This window comes from Magallana gigas, chromosome 3, assembly GCF_963853765.1.
Source record: "Magallana gigas chromosome 3, xbMagGiga1.1, whole genome shotgun sequence".
NCBI classification, from domain to species: domain Eukaryota; kingdom Metazoa; phylum Mollusca; class Bivalvia; order Ostreida; family Ostreidae; genus Magallana; species Magallana gigas.
Window position 1 is genome coordinate 28,943,332 of NC_088855.1, and position 27,676 is coordinate 28,971,007.

Here is a 27,676-nt window from a genome sequence, read left to right on the forward strand (position 1 = left end):
TTCTATACATTGAGCAGGTTTTAGGGTTGTCAAAGCCGCCCTTGGCCTTGACAATCTTAAAACCGGCGTTCAGCAATCAGCTGTGCAACCAAAGAAATTTCATACCTCAAAGAAGCAAGGAACTACTCCCATCGATTTCAGTAAAATACCGCTGCTGGGTCACATACAGAATTTCGTAGAAGCTTTTGAAAGGGAACTTAGCGCCGTACAGATAGGAAACTCAACCTTGGAATACGAAATACTGCAGGACTTCATTCATTGCACTACACTAGCAACCTTTGGAAGAGAACATCAAAGACGCATGACTGGTTTAAAGCAAATTCCTCAGCGATGACTTCAGTTATATAAGACAAGCACAGAGGAACCTGCAGACGCTCAGAGCAACCAGAAGCAAGGCTCAACAGACTGTTGCGCACTGTCATCGAGTACTGGCAACAATTCATCCAGGCTGCTGCTTTATCAGGGAGTAAAAGTGGCATATACAATGGCATCAAAAGAGCAGTAGAACCTGTCCAAAGCAAAATGGCATCCCCATGTCATCAACTGGCGAAATTCTTTCCAATGAGAACCAACAGATGGAGAGATGGGTTGAACACTACACAGACCTGAACTCAACACAAAACACAATTACTGCCTACGCACTTGACGCCATGGAATACCGACCAACCATTAATGAGCTTGATGCAGAACCAACAAAAGATAACTTTGCCTAAGGAAAAACTGGTGGAACTGATGGGGCTCCTTTGGAGCTGGTAAAACAGTGCCTGAGTTCCCTACTGCTACCTCTACGCACCAGTGCTTAAAAAAGGAGTGTCATAGATAAAAGTCTGCTTTCGAATAAATTTTCACACAGATGACCTTACAAGATTTATTGCGTGACCGTTGCGTGCTGTATTATTTATACCACTATTACCAATTTAGATCGACTGCTCTCCATTCTAGGACAACCTCGTATGTTACATTCAGACAACAGTTCTCTTTCTACTACGAAAGACTTTGCATCGTTTTGTAAACTACAACTCTGTCAGTCATGTGTTCGAATTCCGCTTTGGCTTTAAAATTTATAAATTTTACCTTTTTATGAAAAATTTAGACCATATTTTTTGGTTAAATATTGTAAAATTTTAAAACGGTGAAAATATTTTGATCACAATGTACTTTTATCCACAGAGATATCGACAGATGTCCCATACCAGCTTCACTGGTTCAAGCATTTCATGACAGGACACCGTTACCAACACTGAAATCCGGTTACGGGCGGACCTACCTAGCTTTCACACTATGGTAAGACAAGCAAGGTTGCGCTGTCTATGGTACTTTACGCCACATGGATGCAGGGAGAATTTACAATGACATTCTGTGTGGAAAAATGACTTCTAAAAAGGAAAATAATGGGCGTGCAAAGCTTCAGTACAAAGATGTGAAAGGGACATAGAGGCCCTTGATATCGACACATGATCTTGGGAAGACCTTACAACACACCGATCGATGTGGATGGCTAGCTTTGTTTAGCTCATGCAACGGAAGACGGATGGGCATGTTAAAAGAGGGCTTTAAACCCGAAATGTTACGGACCATACACAGATGTAACACATGCGGCAAAGAAATGTCCAGGGTTGTATTCTTTAGCCATGAACGTTGCTGTTCAGGCCAAACGAAGGCAAACTAGGATACGTCATCCGTGATCGCTGCAACAGACGAAGGCCAACTGTACAATGAACAGTGGAACATCAGTACAAGCCCATATTGCAAAAGTCATTGTTGATATGACAAAATGTGTCATAAAAAGATCATACAAAACCTCGCTAGCGACGCTTATCCATTTGATAGCCAGATGAAAAGTCTTATGATTATACCTTTATTTCGTATGCAAGACTGACCGTGGGTTTCAGACGATTATTCAATTCAAATATCTATGATAATGTATCTAGATTTCATAACTTATGCATTAATCAGCAGATTTCAGTGAACTCCAGTCATTTAGGCCTCTAGCTCTTCTGGCATATTAACCGTAATGAAAATGCATTTTTAAAAAGCTTGCGGTTCATGTTGCTATGAAGGTAGCGATTATTCAGCTAAAGTACATCCTGCGGTAGGTCATCGTTGAACGTTTGAATGACGACTGGAGAAATACATTTCTTAATTATCAGAACCATTTTAACAAGAGCTTGGACTTTGGGTAGTTGTGTCAAACAGCCATGTGACGTAGAATTGTCTTTTTCATTGCTGGCCACTCAGCCATGGCTCTTTGAAATCAACAAGATTTGTCTGGCTTTTCAGCTAAGACTACGCAATCTGTGTGTATTTCGCTTGAAACCGCGTCATTTTTAACTTGTTTTGACGCAAGAAATAGATAGCTACGTCCAACCGAAAGTCCAAGGTCTTGTTAAAATGGTTCTATAAATGTTACTTTCATTAGGGAGCTGTTCGTAAATCGTAAAGAATATTTGAAATACCAGGTTTACATCTTGATTTTAACAAAAGTCCATGTCGCATGAATTGAATTATGTTCATTTGTTTGTGCCCAACAAAAAAAAATATTTTTACATAAATATCTTAAAGAATTAACAGAGAAATCAAAGCACACGGTATCAATCATAATGCTTATATACAATAATTATTTATTGTTCGCCACAGAGTACGTAACAGATTAATAACATCCGCGAAAACTGATCTTTTATCTAACACTGAAATTCTTGTTTTAAAAGGAACAGAATACATGTATAATAATGCATACTATGTCCTCGACCTTTATAAAGAATGATGATGTGCTACCATTGCAGATAAAGTTATTGAAATGTTTTTTTTTAAATATACAGTGTTTTATTTTATTCAGCAAGAAAATGCTTGCCGTCGTATCTTGCCCTTTAGTCTGAATTCTTAATAACATGGACATAAAATCTATTAGTTTTATTTCAATCCAAGGTTGTTATCATAACTCATCACGATTTGCACTTGATTGTTGTTCGTTTTTTTTTGTGAAACTAGAGTAAGGCATTGTTTTATTTTTTTTTTAAGGAAGGAGTCTTTTCTGGTTTTCAACTTGTCAAACGTAAATTTGATTAATTGTTCATTAAATCAAGATGAAAGGAAATTAAAATAGTATATTTTTCTTTCTTTTTTTCTATCGTACAACTTGGCATAGAAAAATGTAATCAATGTTTAGAATGGAACAAGGACTATATTTTGGGCGTAATATTGGCGTAGGAAAATATCACATGTTGCGCAATTCAGAATTGCTGCAGATTATATATATATAATGAGTCTGTTTTAGCATTTTAAAAACAATAACAATAATGTTGGATTTTTTTTACTAATGTGAACTAATAATATGATACTTGGGTTTCAGAATATGTTTTTAAAATATGATTTGCCTATCAAATAACATTTTTATAAGCTTTTTAAAGCGCCCATTCTATACATTGATTGTTGTGAAAAAATCACTAAAATCAGTTTTTCTCTCTTATGAAACGGTCAATATATTAGCTTTTCTGTCAATTTATATCTTTATATAAAGTCTTCATAATACATAAAAATTAGAAATATTTTATTATTGGAAGCATAAAAAAATAATCAAAATTTCTTCAAAATTTAAGAAAATTAGAGGAAATGCGGGCTAAGCAATATCAATTTTAGTATAAATATTTATTCCAATTTAGTAGTATAAGCTGATAGACACTCTCATGGTCTATGATTTCATTGAAGATTTGAATCTTCAAATCTTAAACAAATGTCTACAGAACTATAAAGAGCTACACTTATTTTTATCCCTCTTTACGTTGAGGAAAAAGGTAGTGACCTTGACCTGACCTTTATCCGAAAACAAAAAGGTCAAATTTAATTAAACTGATAGAATCATTAAGTAATATGATCCGTTTGACTGTGTCAAAATTTCATGCATTTCTTATTATAAGAAGTATGTTTGATAATGAAAAGACTCCTTCCTTAAATGACTTGATTCAAATGTTGAAGATAAATTACTATATTTGTATACAAGATTCTCCCTGTCTTCTTTTGAAATTTTTGCTCTCCATTCTCTGCCTCATTACTGCAACATATATATATATATATATATATATATATATATATATATATATATATATATATATATATATATAAGGATTGACACCAACCAATGACATCAAATATTCTTATACATGTATATTTAATTTTAATTAGCCGCGAACTTTGATCAACTGCTAGTGATTGTCTTTACATATGTTGTACATGCAATGATGAGCGAGAACGTAACGTATTTTTTTTATTGTTGATAAAAAGTATATCAAAGTCAATTATTAATTCGAGAATATGAAATGACTGAAACCAGAATAATGTTTAGAACCATGTAGTTCTTAAATATTTTTAATTCTGTCTTAACAAGTAAAGAGAAATTAATGAAAATTTGAAATGTATGTCATGTGAGATTCATTATTGGTTTAAAAGGCACAAATATTTGCATATGTTGTTACTAAACCAATGTTCAACAGGAAATTAATGTAAACCTATTGTTATTTGGAACTAAGCATGTCGACATCTTTAACATCAAATTCCCATTACATTGTCTTATCTAATGAACGCGCATTACCAGAATCATCATTTCATTTTGTTTGAAGAAGAATTTTAATGAAATGACACGAATAGGTAATTTGAAAAAAATTAAAACTTAAATGAAGTTTAATGACATTTTAAAAGAGAGTAAACATATCTTATTGTAAACTTGTGTCATTATTTCATGTTCTTGAATCAAAAATGGCTTTGAAATAATTTTGATGAACAATAAAAAAAAGTTCTCAAACATTAGCGCATAGAACATAGGCATGCTTTTTAATTGGATCTTTTCTAAAAATTAATAATGCAGAATACTTCTTTTTACCTTTCGCTAATTTAGAAAAATCTGATAATTATGCAATGAAGTGTACCTTATGATTTTGATGTTATCTAATCAAACATTATTTTATATATCTTAAAAGTTTTATACCAAAACTTTATGAAACCCAAATTACACCTTTTGTTTGTTTGCTGATTTATTAGCTATCGATGTATTTTATGGGAAAAACACACTACAAATAAAATGATACGATTAAATCTAGTCAATAAAAATCAGAGTTAAAATTTTACTGGAAGGTATGTAATGAAATACAGAAAATGCTACACTACAAATGGAATGATAGAATTTTATCTAGTCGATAAAGATTAAACTTAAATAAGTTTTCACTAGAAGATGTGTAATAAAATACCAACAATAATAAAAATGGACTGATATGATTTTATTTAGCCACTGAAATATAGTTAAGGAAATGTAAGGAAAAACGGAAACAATAAAATTGAAATGATATAATTTTATCTACTCAGAAAGATTATAGTTAGAATTTCATTATTATCTTTATTTACTCAAAAAGATTGTAGTTAGAATTTTATTAATATTTGTTATTATTATCCTTATGGATATACGAAACTAAATTAAGAAAAATAATATTTTTTACAACAAAAATGCTGTTTTAACTTGAACGTGGCGTCAAGACCTTACAGAGCAAGACATAAGAAAGGTTTTCCCAATGTCCTTTGAGTGTGAGTTGTATTCTACAGAAAGTTCATTATCCTGATTTAGTTCAGAAAGGGTAAACAATTAGCCCTCTCTGCAGAAGAGGAGGAAAGTGTCATCTGTGTTTTGACATAAAATGACCATGTCATCATAGTTAAGTGTTCCAGTGTACAATCTGATACAGAAAGGAGACAAACAGAATGAACAACAATAAAAGTCGGAAATCAAAATGATGTCTATCATTTTCTGAGTTCACTTTTGTCATCAAAATATTTATATTTAGAACGTCTTCTCCCATCTGTTAACATCCATATCTGTTTGGGTTTTTTTTTTATCTATGAATGAATTGCATAGATATATTTTTCCTTTCAGAAAATTGATTTTATTTATAATGCAAAACTAATCAAATAATTTAAATCCCATGCTAAAACCTAAGGTACCCTTAGATTATTACCATTTTTACCATAAAATTGGGCAAAATGATAATACATTATGTATAAACCCACACAATAAAATGAATTGCGTGAGATTATCATGTAGACACTTAACATAAAATGATATTATGTTAACCTATGGTTTTAAAATATCTGCACCTTTATCATATATTTACCGTTTGTCCTCTAAACGCGCTTTTTATATGGCTTATAATTAATTCCAACTTTTTTGTCCCCACTTAAAATTCCATTTTACCATTAAAACCATTCTAACATTCTTTTGGAATATTTCGCAGCTGTATTGAAATAGAGACAAACAAAACGGTAAATACAAACATTTACACTCATTTTGGCAAATCAGTGGTATACAAACTGGATGAAAAGTTGATTGCACACCATCGATTTAGGCTAATCTAGTATCAAAGGTAGGTTTTAAGACAAACACTTCAAATGCAGAGATATTATGCATTGACATTTTACTTTTATACAAAGTGCATTACATTGCATATATTTTTCAAACCATTCAAATGTCTAGCAAATCTCTAAAAATTCGAAACCGTTAAAATTTCCAGTACGGTTTTGTTGTTCCTTCAATGTTAAAGAATTGCATATCAGTATCTTTAAAAACATATAATTATTATAATTACATTATAATTGAAATGTACAATTTTGAATTGACACTTTTCTTCTAATTTTTAAATGTGTTTATCAACAACACTTTTTCTACATTAAAAGGAAACCATCATTTGATGTCATTTTTTTTAATGGAAATGATTTGAAAATGTTAGATTATACCTATTTAGCTTAACACGAAAACGGATAGTAAATTTTACCAAAAAAAATATTAACGATTTTGAATCGTATTTGGTTTATAAAAAAACTTTGAACGAAATGATTATGATGATTAATATTTTAATAACTGTCGTATCAAAATATGCGCCTGCAATGAGAAAATGGACCATTTAAAATGAATTAGATTTGTATCATCCACGCTTGCACCACCGTGTACAAAAACTCCATAATGTATTATTAATAGAGAGACGTTCCAAAGGTTACCCTTATTTTACAGAACGTAATCTTTTTAATTCTAATAAGCATTGTGTCTTTGTGACAAATTGCAAGATTACAATGTTGTTTTGGTTTTTTGCACCCTTTCTCGTAATCTCATGAATACAAATGATCATTATTTCATCGTTAATGGATTTTAGCTACGATTTTAAACTTTTGTCATTTTCTGTCAGTTCTTGGTCAAGTGTGTTAGCTGGAGTGTTCAAGCTGGAGTTTTCAAGACATGGATTCAAATTAAGGTAAGTAAGTTTATAAACAAAAATTCTTCTCAAAAAGGCGAGCAAGTTCATAGACGAACAAGAATTCTTCTAAAATGTGATAATAAACTGTATAATTTTCACATTTATAAAAAAAATTGTTAAGTTAGTTACAAGTACTTATTCTTATAGATTCAATTTTCTAAACTTGATTATTGATTAAGAATTCTCTTGTGTTTTTTAAAACTAATTTTACCTTTGATATATCTACTATTTTGTCATATCTAGAAGATTTATCTTTTGTCTGTTTTCGCAAAGTGTTACACGTCAGAAATTCCATAATTTTGAATCTGTTTTTTTAGTGTTATCGTGTCTATTTGTTAATTTCACTGTAAAGTTTACAATTTAGCGCCAAAAAAAGATATACATATATCATTCACATGAGTAACACCATTTCCTAGGTACGTTTCCCTTTGGCTCCCATCCTTACTCGGCATGGGGATATATTTATGATTTTAACAATAAATAAATCTTTTTATCTAAATGATTATTAATTATTTTTAACCCCAAATGCATCCTGCGATTGTATTTCTACAATTTTTTAACGACATTGGAAACCCTCGTGTGATCCTAATTTTAATTTGTTCTCAACCCCCAAAGGAAGTGTGACAAATTAATATCAACATTACCACATTATACCTTCATAATAAAATAGCAAATTGTAGCAAAGTAGTCTTTCGAAACTATTTTAAAGATAGATTTCCCAATAAATCGTACTATATTCATTTTTTCATCTTCTGGTGCTCGTCATTGATTAAAAGGTCACGTTTTGAGCAAACATAAATAAACAACTGTTCAACAAATTACCCATTAGATCTACCTTAAACTTTAAGATACGATTTGTTAAAATGTAATTTAATATTTTAAAAAGAAAAACATCTTAAATTTTTGGTTTTTTAAATTTGAGTATTTTCCATATCTTTATAAAGAGCTCTTCTTCTAAAGGAGATTAATACAGTCTAAAAATGGCGACGACAATTGAGCCCTCTTAAAAACATGAATGTGCTGTACTATATCAAGTACATCTCTGATGATCTTAAGATTTTTTGTACAAATTTCCCATGTTATATGTCTTTGATAAACTCTGCACCTTACTTTACGCCATTATCAGTTCGAAAATCACGGTTTTTACGAATTTTAAAGTATTTGCATATCATGTGAATTTACGCCTTTTCAGTTATTTAGCAATATTGTAACTCTTCAAATAGATGTGACCGTGAATTTAAACAAACTTGAAAGCAGCTGAAGAAAGTTATCTTTGTAGCAAGTTTGGTTCATATTAGTCAAATCGTCCTCAAGAAAAAAAAAGCAGACTCCGCGAAAGACGGTGACGCAAACAGACGCGTACGACTATTGACGCCAGACAGATTTTGATAAGAGAAGCTTACTTGAAACTTCAACCCAGGCGAGCTAAAAACTAAGATTAAACACAAAATAACAAAAACATAGCAAGATGTTTAGATGTCTTTTAATTCCAAGTTTGTCAACTTTGATAGAAATAAGCCGACTTATTTTCCTTCAGTATTGTAATCTTTTTTTAAAAAATGCATTTCCATTAATAAAATAGTCTGGAAATAACCTTAAACAATAATATTTAACTGTTCAGTCAATGTGATTTGTGAATGTTATTGTTTGAATTTGTTGATTCATTGGTTGTCTCACTCATTACAAGCTTAAGTTGACATGATAGTTCGACCGTCTGAAAAACAAAGCCCATGGTTTCTGTAAACAATTTTAAAAAGACAGTTTTAGGTTTTTAAATAAATACCCTGTCATATTTAGCATGCTGCACTTAAGATTTTGCTAAATACTTGAAACTGGATCAGCGAATAGAATCATTTAAAGAAGGTCAAACAATGAATGGTTTACACAGAGACGGAGAAATGGCCATTAATACATGTTAACTTTTAAATGCAATGATGTTGTTCCCATTAAAAATCTACTTTAAAATGGAGGTGCATTTCCGCCTTTTGAATAAGACACATTAATGAAAGTTAACAAATGAGGAAAATCCAGAAACCAATTAGATGTTAACTATTATGCAATTTGTAGAAAGCCATTATTTAGTGTTTTTGACATTTTGCTGGACGCTTTGTGTTGCTCTGGAAACGAATTAGTAAAACTAGTTTCTTTGTTGGACACAGAATTTAATTAAAAAATAAAATTTATTAAATAGGTATTCTCTCAATTGTTCAATAATTAATGATATGATACTTAAAAACCTATAATCAGTAGACATATTTTTTAATGATCAGATGTCAACGATAACTCCCAGAATCTACGAAACAAAGTTAACACATCAAAGCAAAACGCTAACGCACAGATAACGTTTCAACAAGAGTAAATTACTGTCAGATTTTAAATGCAATTTGTTTCAACAGGACTTGGTTTTGAGCTTATGATTAGCATAACATGAAAATAAATGTGCTAACAAGAGGGAGAGCTTTATTTATTGTTTGACATTTTAATAGCCTTAATGGACTGACAATAATCAGACTTCCATATTTAGATTACAAATTTATCATATAGATAGGTTTATTTTATCGGATGAAAAGCAACTTAAGTTGTATAGCTTCAAAAGTCGGAACGTGTTGACCTTTTAAGAAATTTGAATCCAGTCCTTTGGGATTAGAATATAGTTTTGATATATTCTGTAATTTGTTATTTATACGAGAATCCTTTTCTAAGAGCATTCAAACATTGAGAAGCAAAGAGAAATCAACATTTGGATAACTGCAAAATTTTTTGCCAACTCGACTTAAAATTGAGGAAAAATGATAGTGTAAAAAGTGTAAGAGATTACTGTTGCTGCTAATATTTCATAGTTCAATTTATTTTTGACTTACTGTATTATCGACAATGATTCTTCTTGATTTGTGGAAGATAAATGACATTCATCAAATTTTACAGTGCATGTGTTAGTATGATACACATGATTTTCTTCTAGAATTTCTATAAAACAAGTTGCATTCATTAAAGAATAAGAGTATTTTGTATTCATCCTTCTTTTTCTATAATGTTTCGATTTAAAATGCCATGTAGTGTTTTGTTTCAGCATAGTATTATTATAGCATAGGTACAGCTATTGAGCATGTTAGCTTTTCTATATTTTGTTTTAGATACAATAATGGATAATGGTAAAACTTACAAATAAGAGTCAGCGAAGTGAATCAGTTATTCTTTGATCCCTCTTTAAACAAAAACACAAATGCCAAGACATGTCTTTAAAATGCTTTCGGAATGTTGCGTGTATTATATAGTGATAATTAATATCGAACCCCAAATAATTATAACTTTCTAATTCAAGAAAGAAAAAAAAATAAGACAACAGTTGCAAATAATTATAACTTTCTAATTCAAGAAAAAAACCCACAATAGATGCAAAACATCTTACATGTACTTAGAATAAAGTTTTAAAAAATTATTAGAATACAAATCAAAGTCAATGAAATCATTGCATACAGCAAGCGTATACTGGTCGCTTAAATAAATGGAAACGAATCTGCATACGTGAATTTAAAATTGTAATTTTATTACAACAAATATTAAGAAAAGGTTGAAGAATGTCATTGCTGTATTTGATAAATCAACTTATCTATCATGGTTTGTTTCTGGAGTATGGCCATCACATCTAGTGGCCCCATTTATAATCTTTGTCTTTGTATCTTAATCGTGTTGCATTATTTCGGAATGTTAATGTAACTCAGGTAGATGTCAATCTTAATTTAGGAAGCATTGTGAATCATACCTGTAATTACGTTTAGAGGTCAAAGGTTTCTAAATGTTGTATGCTAGAACACAAATAATATAAAGCATATATCATGTGGACGTGATACTTGGAGTAGTTTTCGTTGCATGTAAGTATTTGCAATTTAAAAACTTATTATTTTAAACTGAAATGTTATATCTAGTTGGCTATTTTTTGGCAATGAAAGCTTGAAAAATCTTTTGATCAGAATTTTCGAAGAAGAAAAAAACACCTTCATACTCTGCCTTGCCTTTCATCCATTCTATTAACCGTATATGTTGTTTTTGCAAGGTGGTCTGATTTTTCTTCTTTCCCTCATATTTCATATATTCCTATAAAAAAGAATCAAACTTTTACAGATTGAACAAAGAAAGATAATACGTAAATCACCATACATAAAATAAAGTATTAAAAAAACCGAAAAAAGTAAAGAAATAATTATCTAAACATTGTTTAATTATTTTCAATATTAAATATAATATGATGATATTTTTAAGCAGTAAAATTTCTGTTTAGAAAAAAACCAATGAGCAATTAAGGATAATACAAATGTGGTTTGAATCGTGCCATGCTCATATTTCGTCTGCGGTGTCTTGTAGAAGTGTTTTACAGGATATACATGATGAAGAATCACCACTAAGCATGATTACACTAAACCGTCTTGAATTATTACAATAATTACAGAGTGTCAACATATCATCTGTTTTAATTGTAGGACATGCCTGAGAAAATTACGACTATTTGTCATACAGACGTGATGAAGAAGCATGTCTTGCTGTAATGCCCAGGTGGTGAGTTTACGGAAATTCTGGCATCTTTTCAGATAGCTACGTAATGAAGATAGCTAATGAGGGAAAACTATCTTATTGTTCGAACAAACAAGGCAAATTTGAGCTAACTAATAAGTTATTGTCCAGACGAATAAGTTATTCCTTTTTGCAAAGTACGCATTTGTTTTGACCATGTAGTTATTTGTTTGAAACATTAAGCTATTTGTTCAAACCATGAAGTTATTATATTTTTACAGTTTATATATTTGTTTGTGTGTATTTTTCTCAGACAAATAAGCTATGTGATGGAAAGCTACATGTAGCTAGTAGTTATAACGAGTATGATATTTTACTCGATAGATTAGCTAGGACATGTACTTAGAATAAAATTAGTTATTTGTTCGGAGAAATTACTTATTTATCCAGACAAACAAGTTTTATGTTCAGACGAATTTCCTTTTGTCTAGACAAATACATGTATGCTTATTTTCCCCGGATAAATATGTACTTTGCATTGGCAAATCGAATTGTTTTCAAAAGTAATTTTTTAAGATTAATCTGATGATTAATCTGATTGTGAAGGTTTGATTCTGTCATTCTCTTAAATTTAACAATACAATGGTTATCAAGGTTTATTAATGCTGAGGAACCCTGGAATGATTTCTTCTTCCGCAATATTTTACTGAAGTAAAACAAACTACACCGGATTGATTAAAAAGTTTATTCCTGAAAAGAAAACTTACAAAATTACAAATTAATGTATCATCCATGTATTATGTCTTGTAATAATGTGCAAATAACGCAAGAAAGCCAATGATGACTAGGCAATACATAAATCATCATGCATGTTATTGTTAACAAAAATACCTTTAAATAGCGTATATTTTTGTCTAATGTAAGATTTAGACTACTTCTGTTACATCTAACTTTTACCATATTCTGGCTGGCTACAGTTTATATCATTTCACATGACTAAGGACAGATCACTCCTGTTGAATTAAATCGTGGATGAAAAAAAAAGAAGTAAGAAGTGTCCTTTAAAACATCAACTTTCTATCCGAATATCAATAAGACGATCTCTCGCTTTTTATCTTATTGTTGATATGACATTATCAAAAGAATCCAGCAAAATAAAATTCATGCTTAAAATCCACCAAGTCAGTATCATAAATCAGTGTACATAAATGTTTATTAGTTTATAGTATACAAAGTATTTATAGTATACAAAGCTGATGACAGAACAGAACATGATTTTACAATGAAGGTAGCAAGATATACTTACTTAAACTATACGTGATGGTATTTAAAGGGTGATAATATTGTACTGATACATCTCTCTCTCTCTCTCTCTCTCTCTCTCTCTCTCTCTCTCTCTCTCTCTCTCTCTGAAGTTTCTATGTAAAAGTAAATAAAGATTTCGTTCCAAATAAATGGCTTCTTCGAACAAATAGCACATATGTTTCATGAAATACGAAATTTGTCCAAACAAATTTTAATGCTCTCCGTTACATGAATAATGCCTTTCTACAACGCTGTTACAGTGTATATAACAAATGCTTTGCCATCCATTGAAGGTAACTGATTGCATACTTCTGACTCGGTGCGTAAACTATGAATATATTACCTTGCAACACTGTTATGTTTGCTACATTTAAAGCAAATACTAGCATTTTATGAAAAGTTAACGATATTTAAATGTTATTTTTATACCATAATTGCTGTATTAACTGATACCGCTTAATGTTGTATCAATAGTATTCAATACAGTATATGTAAAAACCTTCACAAACTTTCTTTTTGGAATGTTAAAAGCATAAGACATAGAAAAATAAATATCACACATGTACATGTATCATTCTAAAATTTTCCAAACACGTTTTTTAAACACCGAACGTACAGCAAAATTTGGGTCAACAAGAAAATATATCGGTTTTTTTGTCTTTCTTTTCAATGTAAATACGACTATTAGATAATTTGTCCTTTTTATAGACAGCAGGCACGTTTATTATAAAAATTTATCGAATTCATAATTAAATCTTAAGACATGCGTTCTTCAAATTATTAAAAAATGAAAATTTGAAATTTGGTTACATTTAAAAACAAAACATAACCAGCAATCAATCAATGTTTTGAATCGAAAAAAAAATCTGTACTTTAAACTTTATTTTTCAAAATGTTTTGGCACCACATCAATTGTCAAAAGGATCACGACACCTTTCTCTTCATTACGACATTAACAAGACGTTTACCTTGTAACAGATTTTCTTTAAACAATGCAAAAATATACCGACTTAATTTTTTCCAACTCTTTCTTTGATTAAATGCCTCGCTTGTCATTGGCTATCATGTCAATGCTCAGAGTGCTTTCCGTATCAATCAAAAATATTTTCTTATAGGCAAATAATAAAAACATTTATGCATAAATCTTTTTTAATTTGTCGGAAGTTCAAGTAAAATAAATTTTCTTTTTAGAATTATTCGGATGTTGGCATTGTTAAAATCGTTAATAAACAGATTCCTAGGATGTGGTTAAAACAAAGCGAGTTGATTTAATTAAGATTGATGTATACTAATGCAAAATTGGATATATGACGTATTTCAAAGTCTGTTGTTGGAACCGCTTTATATAATTTATATTTATTTTGGAAATTTTATTGTTTGTGAAAGGGTTGTTGTCATTCAGACCCATTAAAAGATCTACTTCCTGGATCTGTTATTCGGGTTTTGCTAGTTTGTTTATATCATGATGGGGGGTTTTTTGCAACAAATTGCACTTTTCCGAAATTCATTTACCATCTGCATACGCCCCCATTACATTTTTTTGACGTTTTGCAATGAAACACTAAACATAAGTTTTTTGTCGTGTTTCCATTGTTTGGTTTCACACGATACATTGCAGTTGTCTCTCTTTGTTGAAGACCATAAATTCCATCCATAATGCTGTTTTGTTTGAGGTTAAAATCAAAAATGCATCCAAAACATCTTGGATATAACGTGTTGTAAGTTTTGGATTTAAGTTGGCATCCTATGCCTTTTTTGGTCATGTTACATATCAATAGAGGGAGAATTCTGTTTTTGTTTTATTCCCTTACAAGCCTACATATAAGAATACCCTTCACTTGATATTAGCTGTCGATCACTTTAATTAGGAAAAATAGAAGTAAGTACTTTGTGTGTTTTATGAGTATTCATTGTTTTGCTTCCTTTTTGCGTATCACTGGTTTCTTTTTCCCATATTCGTGACATCTTGAAAATGAAAATGTGCGGTTAAAGCGTTAAATTTGATGTTAATTCAAACACGGAAAAGAATGTAATCAACCAACAACTACAAAATACAGCGTGTTTCAGACCAATCAATATAAACTCTTTTATATGATTTCAAGGTCAGGAGTAGACGACCTTTCAAAGAATATTTGATAGAAAAAAAACCTAAAATAAATTAATGCCAGTTTCTTCTTTAAAAAAGGCAACCATTTCAAGAATTGTAAAGCAATAAAGTCAAATTTTGCTATGTATTATTACATAACTTCGTTTTAGATCACCCCGGTTACCTTGGTGACCTAAGGCTATCACCGGTCGACCGTTGGTATTTCCTCGTTAACTGTTAATCATTTTTAGCTTATCGTCTGAAACGAAAATGTTCATCTTGACCATGTAGTTCGTTGAAGAATGGGTTGATTCCTTGATGAATTTGATTTAGGTTAGAAAAATGTAAAATTGATGCAATTTTAATAATCTATCAGACAAACTAAGTACATAGATATGATGAGCAATGATGTTACTGAGTATTTAATAATTTGTTTGACTGAAACAGGAGATACTCTTTATCAGGTTGATAAAATATTGTTACTTATATCACGTGGATAAACATATGATTCTAGAGAAAAATTAATTAATATATTCGAGGAAAATTAAAATCTTCGTGAAGTTTAATAGTTTTATAATAATAGAATTATTATTATTAGGATACTTCAGCCCATTTATTGGTTGATGAAAGAATATCATTGTAATTTTCTTTAAAATGTTTCATAATAAATGTCAGTTCTGACAAAATCCTGAAGTCTACCAAGATTACATGTAAATCCACAAAATAATGTAAGCAGCTCATCTTACCATATCATTAGTGTTTATCTACAATCAAGATAATATCACAGAACTTAACAGAGACTGGATTCAGCTATGCTGAAGGCGTTAGTTTTTCTTCGTAATAATTCATTCCCCCACCTTTGCCTCTCTTCACATAAGAATTGTAACAATGAGTTTTTAATTGGTGGTTTCTTAGGGATCATAAAACTTATTTTGGCTGTCACCGAAAGAGAGAGTTAATAAATCAAGGCTGATATAGACTTGGAGGTATTCAAATAACCCTCCGCATAATAAAACAGTTACCACAGGTTTTGATTGTGTTTGACAGTGTGCATGCAAATGAGGGCTGGAGTTACCAGTGTCGTTATTTAGATTTAGACGTATTGTGATAGCGTTTGTCAAGCTGTGCAGATCTCACAGCTGGGTTGGACTTCTTATTTGTTTTGTACATGCACAGCAAGACAATGAATTATAACTGTGATATTTTGTTTAACTTGAAAATGGTTGTAGAAAAGCTCTATGAAGATGATGTCGATGCAGATATGCAACTGTGATATGAGATGATAAATCCAAAAATAAAACATGAAGTTTATACCTATTTATTGGTTTTCATTGGCTTCAATGTGTTTAGGTGAGTGAGCAATTTCTATCTTATCAACAGTTTTATGAAATAAAAGCTGATTGTTGGAAAAAATATTGAAAAGTTATTTCACTGAATCTTTGCATCTTTTGTATTTTTAAATCAATTCAGTGAACGGCTTTAATATTTTACTGAATCTTTATGTATTCATTAATCGATTCAGTGAACAGGTTTAGATTAAGTTTTTTTACTGAATCTTTTTCTCGTCATCAAAATTATTATGTGTAATCTTTCCATTGTTTGTAGGTTGTAGTGAAGTTGCTGATGTGATGTTTGTTATAGACGGTTCAGAGAACGTATCCACAGTCGACTTTCTCCATGAAGTCACTTTCGTGGCATCGATACCTACACAGTACAATGTATCGCCAAACCACGTAAGGTTTGGAGTCATTCTATATGGATCCCAAGTGACCAGCAAAATAAGCATAGTCCCAAATATAGAAAACAATCAATTTGTGAATGAAGTTACTCAATTAAAGCAAGGAGGAGGACGACCTTTGCTTTTCCGTGCTTTAACTGAAGTTCGAAAAGAGTTTTCGAAAAACTTTCGTGATGGAAGTAAACAGATAGCAATTGTGATAATAAGTGACAAATTGCATAATAGACACGCTGTGATGCGAGAAGTGGGGTACTTAAGAAAAGCGGGAGTAACAGTTCTCCCTGTCGGAGTGGGGCAAGGGGTCCAGGAAAGTGATCTCAGAGACCTTCTAACGTTTGCAAATCCAATTCATAGAATAAACAATTTCAGTGACCTTTACCGATTGTCCAAAGATATTTACAATTCCGTTTGTCGGGGTAAGTGAACAAAGACTTTGAACATTGTAATTCATGGTCTATCATATATTTTCATTTATTATTTTTTGATCAGAAATAGATTAATCATCAGATTGTGTATAATGTTTCTTATATATGAAAAAAAAGTTTACACACAGAGTTCATTTGTCTTTAACACAAACATAACGTTGGTAATTAAATTAAAAATGTCAATTAGCGTCTAACATGCAGGGTAAATAATTGAATTTAATGGCCGACAAATGACTTCAACGCATTTTCCTGGTTGAATTACCTGCGTAAATTTAATCTTACAAGAATTGAATACATATTTAAATTAACAAACTCGGAACTCTAGTCACGTTGAGTTGAAAATTGTGGAAAAAATGTTCTAAACATGCTTAGATATGTGTAGACATCATTTGTATTGTAATCATGAATATCGTATTTAGAGCATTCTTTTTATATCTTTTCAGGGTCACAAATCTATGAAACAACCTCTTTGCCACAACCTGAACCGCAAACAAGGTTGCAGAATTCTATTGTCACTGTACATTCCTACAAAGATGGAAAACAACGGTTCTTTATTCAAAAAGATGGGTCTTCTCAAACAAATGAGAAGGGGTTGCAGATTGAAGTTCCGTTATTGAGAGAAATGGTCGAAAAACAGCCGGCCATGAGGCCTTACTTCATCAGTTACTCATTGCTGGATATGAAAGATTCTAAAGACAAAACCCAATATGGTAATTACATGCTTACAGCGCTTACAATCTTCCTCGAATTGCTTGAATGTATGTATTTGCTACTAAATGTTAATTCTTGAGGACCTATTTTGCAGTTAAAAGACAGGCGTGTGATCAAATTTCTTCAACTAGTTAACATGAAAAAGTCTAGATTTGAAAAATTGTTTTAGTATTCAACCTGAAAATGCAAATAAGAATATTGATTTGTTGAAATCTTCCCGGTTCTTGAATAACATGGAAGTTGGATACTGGTATATCAATTTAACATGACATTTTACAAGCTATCAGAATAAATATTATTAGAACTTTGACCTACGTGGTTTTGAAAATAAGCGAACCTGAATAAGCAATATGCAATTATCAGAAATCATCTTCACAATTAATGAATAAAGCGTGATTTTTTTAGCTGTAACTTAAACCACAACGGTTGTGATTTGCTTTACCTTCAAGTTTATTTAGTGTTATCGTTTACTCAGAAAGAACCATTTGAAAGTGGTGATTGTTTTACTTTGATTGTTTATTATATCATTTATCCACATTTACAAATTGTAAATTACAAGTATATACAAGAAGCCACCTTTCAACCTTGGGATTTAATAGATTCTGGATTTATATGTTAGCATAAATCTAGTTTGCTCTTTTGCTTTTAACAATTTTAAAATCTGTTCTTGTTGCATTTCAGATTTTGTCTCATCAACTCCAAATACAAATAAAAAAGTATCGGGAATCATAATCAACAATGAAATATGGGTGCAAACATCAACACCTATGATTAAAACGTTTCCTAAGGAAAAACCATGGACATCAAAGACAGACAAGCCCCTGGATGACAAAACATCGTTGCATTGGATGGCAAAAGGCGTAAAAGATTTCAAAGACTTTTTAAAGAAATTAGGAGGAGGCAGCCGTAAAAATCCAGATCAATCATCCAGAAAATACTCCAAATCAAACACTTTATTAACAAGTAACAAACGTATAGATTTAAGAATGAAGAAGACAGAGAAAAAGGAACCATATAATAAGATAAAGCAACAGTATGCAGTTAGGCGAAGACATAGCCATATGATCACACATAAAGAAAGTAGCAACGATGATTCCTATAGACAGACTCAAAACAAAACTGCTTCAAGAAACATTGCGAGGTCTAATACACGAGTTGTAAAAGAAAGAACATCTCCGCATTCAAAAACATATAAACAACTAAAGAAAGAGACGTCCACGATCAGTTACACTTCTCCTTCTTTTGTACAACAGGACAGCAATGTCATATATACCACAGAAACCCCCAGTAAGAATCGAAATGAGAGAAAATCTCTTCAAACTCAAAACAATCATTCATTAGAAAGCAAATTGCCAAAATATGTATTGACCCCAAAAAATCCAGTTTACAGAAATAGTATTTTACCTGAAAAGGACGAAACTACCACTGCCAGGACAGACTATAAATTATTAGACCACAGTAAACACAATCCAAATGCTGATCGTTCAGTATTTACCGACAACCTTTCATCCGGTCGACGACCTGTTTTTACCTTAAGTGGAACCATGGACAGTAATGTTTTCTCTATTGGGAATACTCTTCAATCGTCTTCCATGAAATATGACATTAAAGGTGGTCGTTTGTCACAAAACGGGCTCAGTCCAAGCAAAATTGTTCATGAGAAACCTCAAATAACCAGTAATCTATACAGTCCATCAAATGAGTTCTATATCGAAAATGGTGTGAATTCCATTTCGTATAAAGAACATTTTCAAAGACTTATGAATCCTAATTCAAGGCCCTTAGAAACTACAAAATCGCCTTATTCTTTTGATGGTTCTAAACTGTTTTCTGCGGGGTCTCTTTATGCTCCGTACAGGAATGATCTCCAGACTACAGACATGATGACTCCCACGACTCCAGTCGCAACGTCTAGCAGACGGCACAAACAGCCATTTTATTTGACCGAACAAAAATACGACCAACTCATTCCGTCCATCACAGAATCATCCACGCAACCAGCCATGTTTGATTCTGAACAACTTACCACGAGAAACTCACAAACTTTTCCGCCAAACTTGTTGGCGATGTTGGGAATTTCGTTGGATAATGATGCAGCGCCACGTGCTAGAAATATAAAGAACTCACCGTTGGTTCCAGCGTTGCCCCAAAACAATGCTGAAGGGTACTACCACCCAGAGACAAACGTACATTTCTATCGCCCGGCAGCTGCTCCGGCGTCTTATCGGCCATCTCCTTGGGATGAGGAGTCCGAAAATTACTCGCAAAACCTTCCTTTGCCTCCATATCGCCAAAGTCAAAGACATGTGGAATTTAATTTTAGGGGTAATTTTTAATTGCCTCTACCTTTATTTTTCGTATTATAAAACTACAACCTACTTTCACGATAAGTAAAAAAAATAACTAATTTTTTTTTACTTTATCGACATGTTATAGAAAGATATCGGTCACTCGCTTTAAAATTGGTATCTTTTGTTGTTGTTTTTTTGTTGTTGTTGAAAATGTTATTTTGAATTTTCATGTTATATACTTATTGAACTTATTTATTTGAACTGGATATATTATGGAAAATATATCAAGGATAAGAAAATAAAAGAAAACTTATGCTATTTCTCCTCCGAGTTGATTCAACCCACTGGATTGGAATGTTTTTCAAGTATTTTTTTTATTCGTTGAATATTTAACATACTGACTAGAAGACTAATACAACCAATACTTGATTGCCCTTTTCATTAGGTGCAAGTGGAGTTACGCTTTTCCGCATGAACAGAATTTAAGCATAATTTGCATTACGAATACGAAAAAAAAATAATTTGGTTAAAAAATACTAAAATATATTTATCTTCAATGCGGTCATTTTTTATAATGCGTACAAAATATGAATCATTGCTCACTTTAAAACAAACGTATAATGCTTATGACAATTACTAAAATTATAAATCATTAAAATTGCACTTATGAACAAGATATATAATACAAACCTTTAAGTAGCCCTTTATTGAATTAAACGATTCAAAAGCTGTTCAGTTCAGGTATACCAATCTCTCTTGCGTAATAGGATAAAATGGGGCTAATGTATAGAATTCGTCTATTTTTGAAAGTTTTGGAATATTTTGTCTCTCGAAAATACGTTAGTCATACGTGGTATGAATAAGTAACCCCAAGGTCTTGTGTATGGCTTATACTATATTTATACCCCCCGCAAACGAAGTTTGTGGGAGTATATAGGAATCACCTTGTCCGTCTGTCCGTCTGGCTGTGCAATCGTGTCCGGTCCATATCGTTCTTATGGAGAAACATTGGAAGTTCTTACTTCAAACAAAGATTGCTTATGACCTAATGGTGTGTCATGACCTTGACCCAAGGTCATTAGGGCAAGGTCAAGGTCACTGGCAGAAAAATACAAAATTCCTGTCCGGTCTATATCTTTCTTATGAAGAGCTATTGGAAGTTCTTACTTCACACAAAGATTGCTTATGACCTAAGAGTAGGTCATGACCTTGACCCAAGGTCATTTGGGCAAGGTCAAGGTCACTTGCAGAAAATTGCAAAAATTCGTGTCCGGTCCATATCTTTCTTATGGAGAGTTATTGGAAGTTCTTACTTCACACAAAGATTGCTTATGACCTAAGAGTGTGTCATGACTTTGACCCAAGGTCATTTGGGCAAGGTCAAGGTCACTCCTAGAAAAAGTGCAAAATTCGTGTCCGGTCATTATCTTTCTTATGGAGAAGCATTGAATGTTCTTACTTCACACAAATATTGCTTACATTTGTATGACCAACAGTTTTAAAAATAATAGAGCAGTTGTTATTAATAGAAAATGGACGGTGAAATAGATTTATCCAATATTTTCTATAATTGGAAAAATACACGCATTATTATTTTTATCTTAGCGGGGGGTATCAATTGTGAATTGCTCACAGTACCTCTAGTTAGATCTTGGCTTAAGAGTTTTTATTTCATCGTTTCAATAGTAAAACTTATAACACGAGGTCACAAAAGAAACGTTTGGTATTCGCTTAAAAATAGTATCTATGATTTACGGATAATTTACCAATATTTCCTCATAACCTTTTGACATAGGTCTCAAATAAGTCGAATCTTAAAAGACATATTTTTTATGATGTTTACAAAATTAAAAACAATGGAAAAATCAGCAATATTGGGAACATTCATTGCAATTTATGAGGACAAAATACTTGGCATTCGATCTACGATTTCCACCGAGCTACAAAGATAAACAAAAAAATGTTTTTGTTTTTAATAGATAGACAAAACATTTGAAACTCCAATTTACGAAGGACGTATAGTCCTATATCTAAAAATATGTTTTATCTCGTAATTACGATATAATTATGTCGTAATTAGGAGATAAAAATATTTGTTTATTCGCAGTTTATACCATATTGTGAAAAATATCACAAAAAGCCGATACAGGCTGTGAAAATGCTCAGTGGTGCAAAATATAAGTCAACAATTATTTGCAAGTCTGTGTTTAGCTGTAATAAATTTTGTGGGTGTGGTGGTATTTGTATTTTGAATATCAAACTGTCCGAAAGAGAGTAGAATACCTGTAAATATTTGGTCCAAATATAAGTAACGTCAACCGACGTTCAGGGTTACCCTTACTGTAAACTAAGAGATACATGGTTAGAAAATGAAAACTTTGAAGAACTAACTTATAATTCTAAAACAAATGTGTGCAAATAAGATGTTTAGTGGTTCAGTGTCATTTTAATTTGTAGGGAGAAATGCACAAGAGACTAAGCGTGACATAAAGATGGGGTATATTTATAAACTGTGCGTGATTAATCATGACGTCATGTTTTGAACGTTACCGTTCGCCGTGGTGACAAAACATGTTTTTAAAAAGAGGTAACAAAAATACCGTTTCATCAAATGGACTAAAACAAATTAATCTGTTAAGTATGACTTTCATGAAAAATATATGATAGACAGCCACATTGTCTTCGTATTTTTTATTGACCCTCGTATATATGCAAGTTTCCAATTGAAAGCTGCATGTTCTGTTTAAAACTAGTTGAAAAACTATTACTGAATGCGTTGATGATGGCTTTAAAGGCAAAGCTCTTGCAAAATTTGGCTTAAATTGTCTATTCTGGTACTTGTTTATATAATTGTAAAGTTTTATGATAAAAGTATATCAACTTGCTGATACAAAGTCAAATAGTTTCTTATATATTTACTTATTAGACATGCTGCAAAAACGAAGATTACATGTATGTTGGTAAAATGAATACGCTATTATTTATTCTTTTAAAAAAATAACTATGGCATGCTTTGTAGGCTTAAAAGGTGACTAATGGGATACCTAAAGATCATTGTCCTTACATACCCTACCCACAGCAATATGTAATTGTAATTGAAATATTTGAAATAGCAAATCAACCGACAATGTATAGGTTTGAATTAAGGTGGAATAACACATCGTCATAAAATGGCTGACCTCTGATCGAAGCGACATTTTGTTTTATTAAAAGGATTTTATCGATAGCAACATATAACTTACCTCATGGCCAATTGGATAAAGTGTCGGGCTTAAAAAGATAAAAAAAAAAAAAAAAGTGTCGGGCTTGTGATCAGTACATACCGAGTTCGAATCGCGCAGGGGCTTTTGTTGTTACTGAATTGATTTTTTAAAATATTCATTTTTTATCCCCAATTTCCATTTTTGTCGCTTATTTTTTATCCCCAATTTCGCTTACTTGACATATGTATAGTTTATTTATCATTATATCTTTCATAATCAAATAATTTACAGTTAATTTGAGTGACTTTTTCCAGGTGTGTTATTCCACCTTAATGCTAGCATCAACGTACATTGGATACTGGCATCTCCTGCTAATTTAGCGCTGGGAGCTTTAATAAAAAAAAAACGAACTGAATTATTGCGAGTTCATAGTATAAGTAGAGCCGTTCTACTTCTTAATAATAAATGATATCAAAAATAAAAGCTGCACTTCTAAAACTATCGAAATAGCAAATGCAAATGAAATGATTTAGTAATTTAAAAGTAATAAAATGCAAATAAGTCATACGTTGCTACTACTGTTTAATCTAATATACTCGTATAGCCTTCTGTAAAATGCATGCTCTCTCTCTCTCTCTCTCTCAGATTTTTACCAACCAATATAAGAATATACCAAACTTTGATTTACAAATATAATTCAAGATTTTAGTTACAGAATTAAGTTTATAAGAGGATATTATACAACACTCCTGAAAAGTTAAAAATTGGGTCGTTCTTATGCGTTACACAAAATTAATGCAATTAATTCAAATAATATGAATGTGAGTTTCTTTAAATTAGTTCATGCCAACTATGGCATTAAAGATTAATAACTAATAACAGATGTGCCTTTATTATGTTCAAGTTCGTACAGAGACGTCAATTTTAATTATCTAACAAGTTAAAACTAACCACATATACTAATATCAATCAAAGTCACCAGGATTGTCATTTGTTCCCCTAAATACTTATTTCACAAAGAAATCTTGAACCTGAAAAACCAAGTTGGCTGATAGATTGTTCGGAGAAATTTGGGCGTAAAATGGTTTTCCTATTTGAAAGACGCAAGAAAATTTAATCAAATATACAATAACAACTTTATAACTGAAAGCGAGTGACCGAAAATTAAAATAGAATAGAAGTAGGATAAATTTATTTTATCATTATTATTTTGTACCAAGATGTTATATTTCCTGATATGATTTAAAATGTGTTTGACCTTCAAACTGCTGAGAAAACTTTATCATCTTTGCTTTCAATGCTTTGCAAAAGTATGCGCATGAGAAGATTAAGAAGAGAAGAATAATGATTTCTTTCTTTTATACTTCTAAATCAAAGAAATAATGTTCTTGCAATATATTCTATTGTTTTTTAGTAAAACAAATATTTTTTTCATATATGCATGTAAAAAAATATGATAATTCCTATTGCACAAGTAATCATTTCTAGTATTAACACATCTTTTCTGCAAATTCTAGATCAAAATTGTACAAAAGAAATATATCCAGGCGATTCCAGGTTTTACGTTGAGAGTCTAATGTCCCGAATAGAAATTCGACCTTGTCCACCTGGAACCATTTTTGTTTCAGAAACATGCGGCTGTACCAAATCGTTTCCAGTTTTAGAACAATTCGGTAATTATAAACGTTCATTTGTAATATTATGAACATACTTAATTATTATGTGGAAAAAGCTTAAATACTTTACTTACAAAAATAACCATTTCTATATATACATAGATTTTCACAAGCTTGGTGATTCATTGTGAGATTAACCTTAAAGAGTGCTTAAAAACATTTGTCTTTGAAATGAAATGTATTCTATTCTGTTGGTCTCTTTATTAGTAATGCAAAATGTGACATTCCATAATTTGAACATAAAAAATGTAATTCATATGTATATAAAGCTGTTCACAACAAAATTATAAACGTTGTTGAGCATACTATTAGATAGTTTTGTTCTATTTTTACGTAGAAAATAATTGCATGATAATCAACAGCTATCATCTTTGTAATTATGTCAAGACAGATTGCTAAAGTTCAGAATTCATACTAAATCACTCTAATTATCCGTTTTAGTGATTGCTGCAATCAACAAAGAGTTCATTGTATGTTTTTCACCTTCAGATTGCACTCCAGAGCTACATCTAACGTTTGACTCCGACTTCAGCGATATGTCTGGTAAAAGTACAGTCGCCGTCAACCGAGTCTCGCTTCGAAATAACAGCGCCATATTTAATGGCGACGGCGAACTGCGTGTGTGGCGGTTCAGCGGTGGTTATATCGGGAACCAACTGATGCTGAAGATGAGATTCAAACCCACGCACTTTTATCAGCAAAAGCAACTTCTTGTAGGCAACTGCAAGAAAAATACCACGATGTCATACGGAGCAATGATTGACACCAAATCTCGCGAGGTTGTCATGTCAATTACAACCAGTAACGGTACTGCAGACATCAAAATACATTTCAAGGTGTGTCATAATGTATACCATTAATATTTTATTTTCAATTGAAGATTTGACAGGTATTGAAAAGACATATATCAAACCCTAATTAACGCTCTTAGGATTTCAGTGATCCTTCTACTCCATTATTCAACACCTCCAGATTTTCTTATCCATCAAACTCTTTTTCTATAAAAAGACAAGATACCGGATTTTGCATTTTGTTCTGCTTTATTTATGAACGCAAAATATGTGGTTAAAGTGAACCAATTCAGGTTCATTCGCTGTGAGGTATATACACTGCATCTATTAATTTTTTTTGTATTTGCAGATGTTTCATTGGAACGATATGGTTATGATTTACGATGGAAGTGAATTTAAAGCAATTTTGAACGGACAAAAGAAAGTTGTTCCTCTTATCGGTAATTCATCTTAAGTTTACTAAACAAACCAAGAACAAATGTCTCAAAACCAGAGTTGCATCCACCCTCCCCCATCCCTCCCAGAAAATATTTGAGATAAAAAAAAATAAATCGCTTATTCAATATTTTTCAAACCTCGAAAATAGTTTATTGTCGACCCAGTAACCTGGCGACCTACTTTTTAACTAGTAGAATGTGTCAATTGATATGGTCACATACTAAAAAAAAATACTTCACAACTTTTAGTCCCATATTTGGATACAACCTTTCGTATCCTTGCGTATACTTAAAGATGCATAAAATATGCGTCTGATTCATCCCTTATACCAGAGTCATACCTTTTTGGTGACATGACCAGCTAGATTTCGAAATTTTTTTTGTATACCATGACATTGACGTTAAGAATCTTGAGGTTTTGACAATCAGCAAGTTCGTTGTGACACAACAAAGAAGTAAAAAATATAGACAAAAATGTGCCTATTCAGCTGGGTTTCTTTCCAAAAGTTATTTCTGTTATTTAAATTTTTAAAAAGGATATAATCGAATAGTTTACTCTCTTTAATACAGGAAATGTAGAAGAGCGACTAAGTCCTTTGTGTATAGGTCGGTGTGACAGGGCAGATTACGGATTCCAAGGTTCAATCGATAATGTAAGTAAAACTGTGAAATTATTGGGGGTTTTGTTGTTGTTTTTTTTGTTTTTTTAACTTTTGTATTCAGATTGATTAGATTATCTTTTATTTAGGGGGGGGGGGAGATATGTAAAATGTGAATGATTTTTTTCATTTTAAAAAATACGTATATACTTATGTGAGAGAGAGAGAAAGAAAGAGGGAGAGAGATCTGTTTATTTCAGTTTGTTTTTATAAAGTTTTATATTCTTTTTCAATATTTCAGATGGAGCTTCTATTTTGTGTGCCAAAAGTATGGGGGAGTCTCTGAGATATTGTTCAAGTGTATTTGATTATTTCATTTTACATAAACGAAACTGCAAAGAAAAAATATGTAATTTTGATTAAACTGCTTTGAAATGATAATAATGTGTCATTGTTATGAACAGATAATGCATTCTGTAAATATCAATTTCCTATCATAATTATTTTCAGCACCATAATATAAAAATTGTACGTTTAAAGAGTTCAATATGATTGACGTGCTTTGAATAATCTGAATGAATAAAGGATAATCGATTCCAATGCATAATATTATTTCCGA

The 27,676-nt window shown here is 31.5% G+C and overlaps 1 protein-coding gene across 2 annotated transcripts; it reads left to right on the forward strand.

Moving 5' to 3' along the window:
* Positions 1-7,193: 7,193 nt before the first annotated feature.
* On the forward strand, positions 7,194-27,481 carry LOC105321840 (uncharacterized). Of its 2 annotated transcripts, XM_034483174.2 has the most exons (11): positions 7,194-7,283; positions 11,765-11,840; positions 16,416-16,536; positions 16,792-17,340; positions 17,793-18,059; positions 18,742-20,385; positions 25,072-25,227; positions 25,720-26,066; positions 26,371-26,461; positions 27,029-27,111; positions 27,359-27,481. In XM_034483174.2, the coding sequence occupies exons 3-11, from the start codon at positions 16,488-16,490 to the stop codon at positions 27,401-27,403; spliced, it is 3,231 nt and encodes a 1,076-aa protein (XP_034339065.2). In that variant the 5' UTR covers positions 7,194-7,283; positions 11,765-11,840; positions 16,416-16,487; the 3' UTR covers positions 27,404-27,481. The 2 variants fall into 2 exon arrangements, with proteins under 2 accessions (XP_034339065.2, XP_065935226.1); XM_066079154.1 differs by lacking the exons at positions 7,194-7,283; positions 11,765-11,840 and having other exon boundaries at positions 16,270-16,536.
* Positions 27,482-27,676: the final 195 nt, after the last annotated feature.

Bases quoted from the DNA above. Each gene is read 5' to 3' on its own strand.
- LOC105321840 (XM_034483174.2), top strand. From the start codon at position 16,488: ATGAAGTTTATACCTATTTATTGGTTTTCATTGGCTTCAATGTGTTTA. The intron at 16,537-16,791 runs GTGAGTGAGCAA...CATTGTTTGTAG, and splicing joins ATTGGCTTCAATGTGTTTAG to GTTGTAGTGAAGTTGCTGAT. The intron at 18,060-18,741 runs GTAATTACATGC...GTTGCATTTCAG, and splicing joins TAAAGACAAAACCCAATATG to ATTTTGTCTCATCAACTCCA.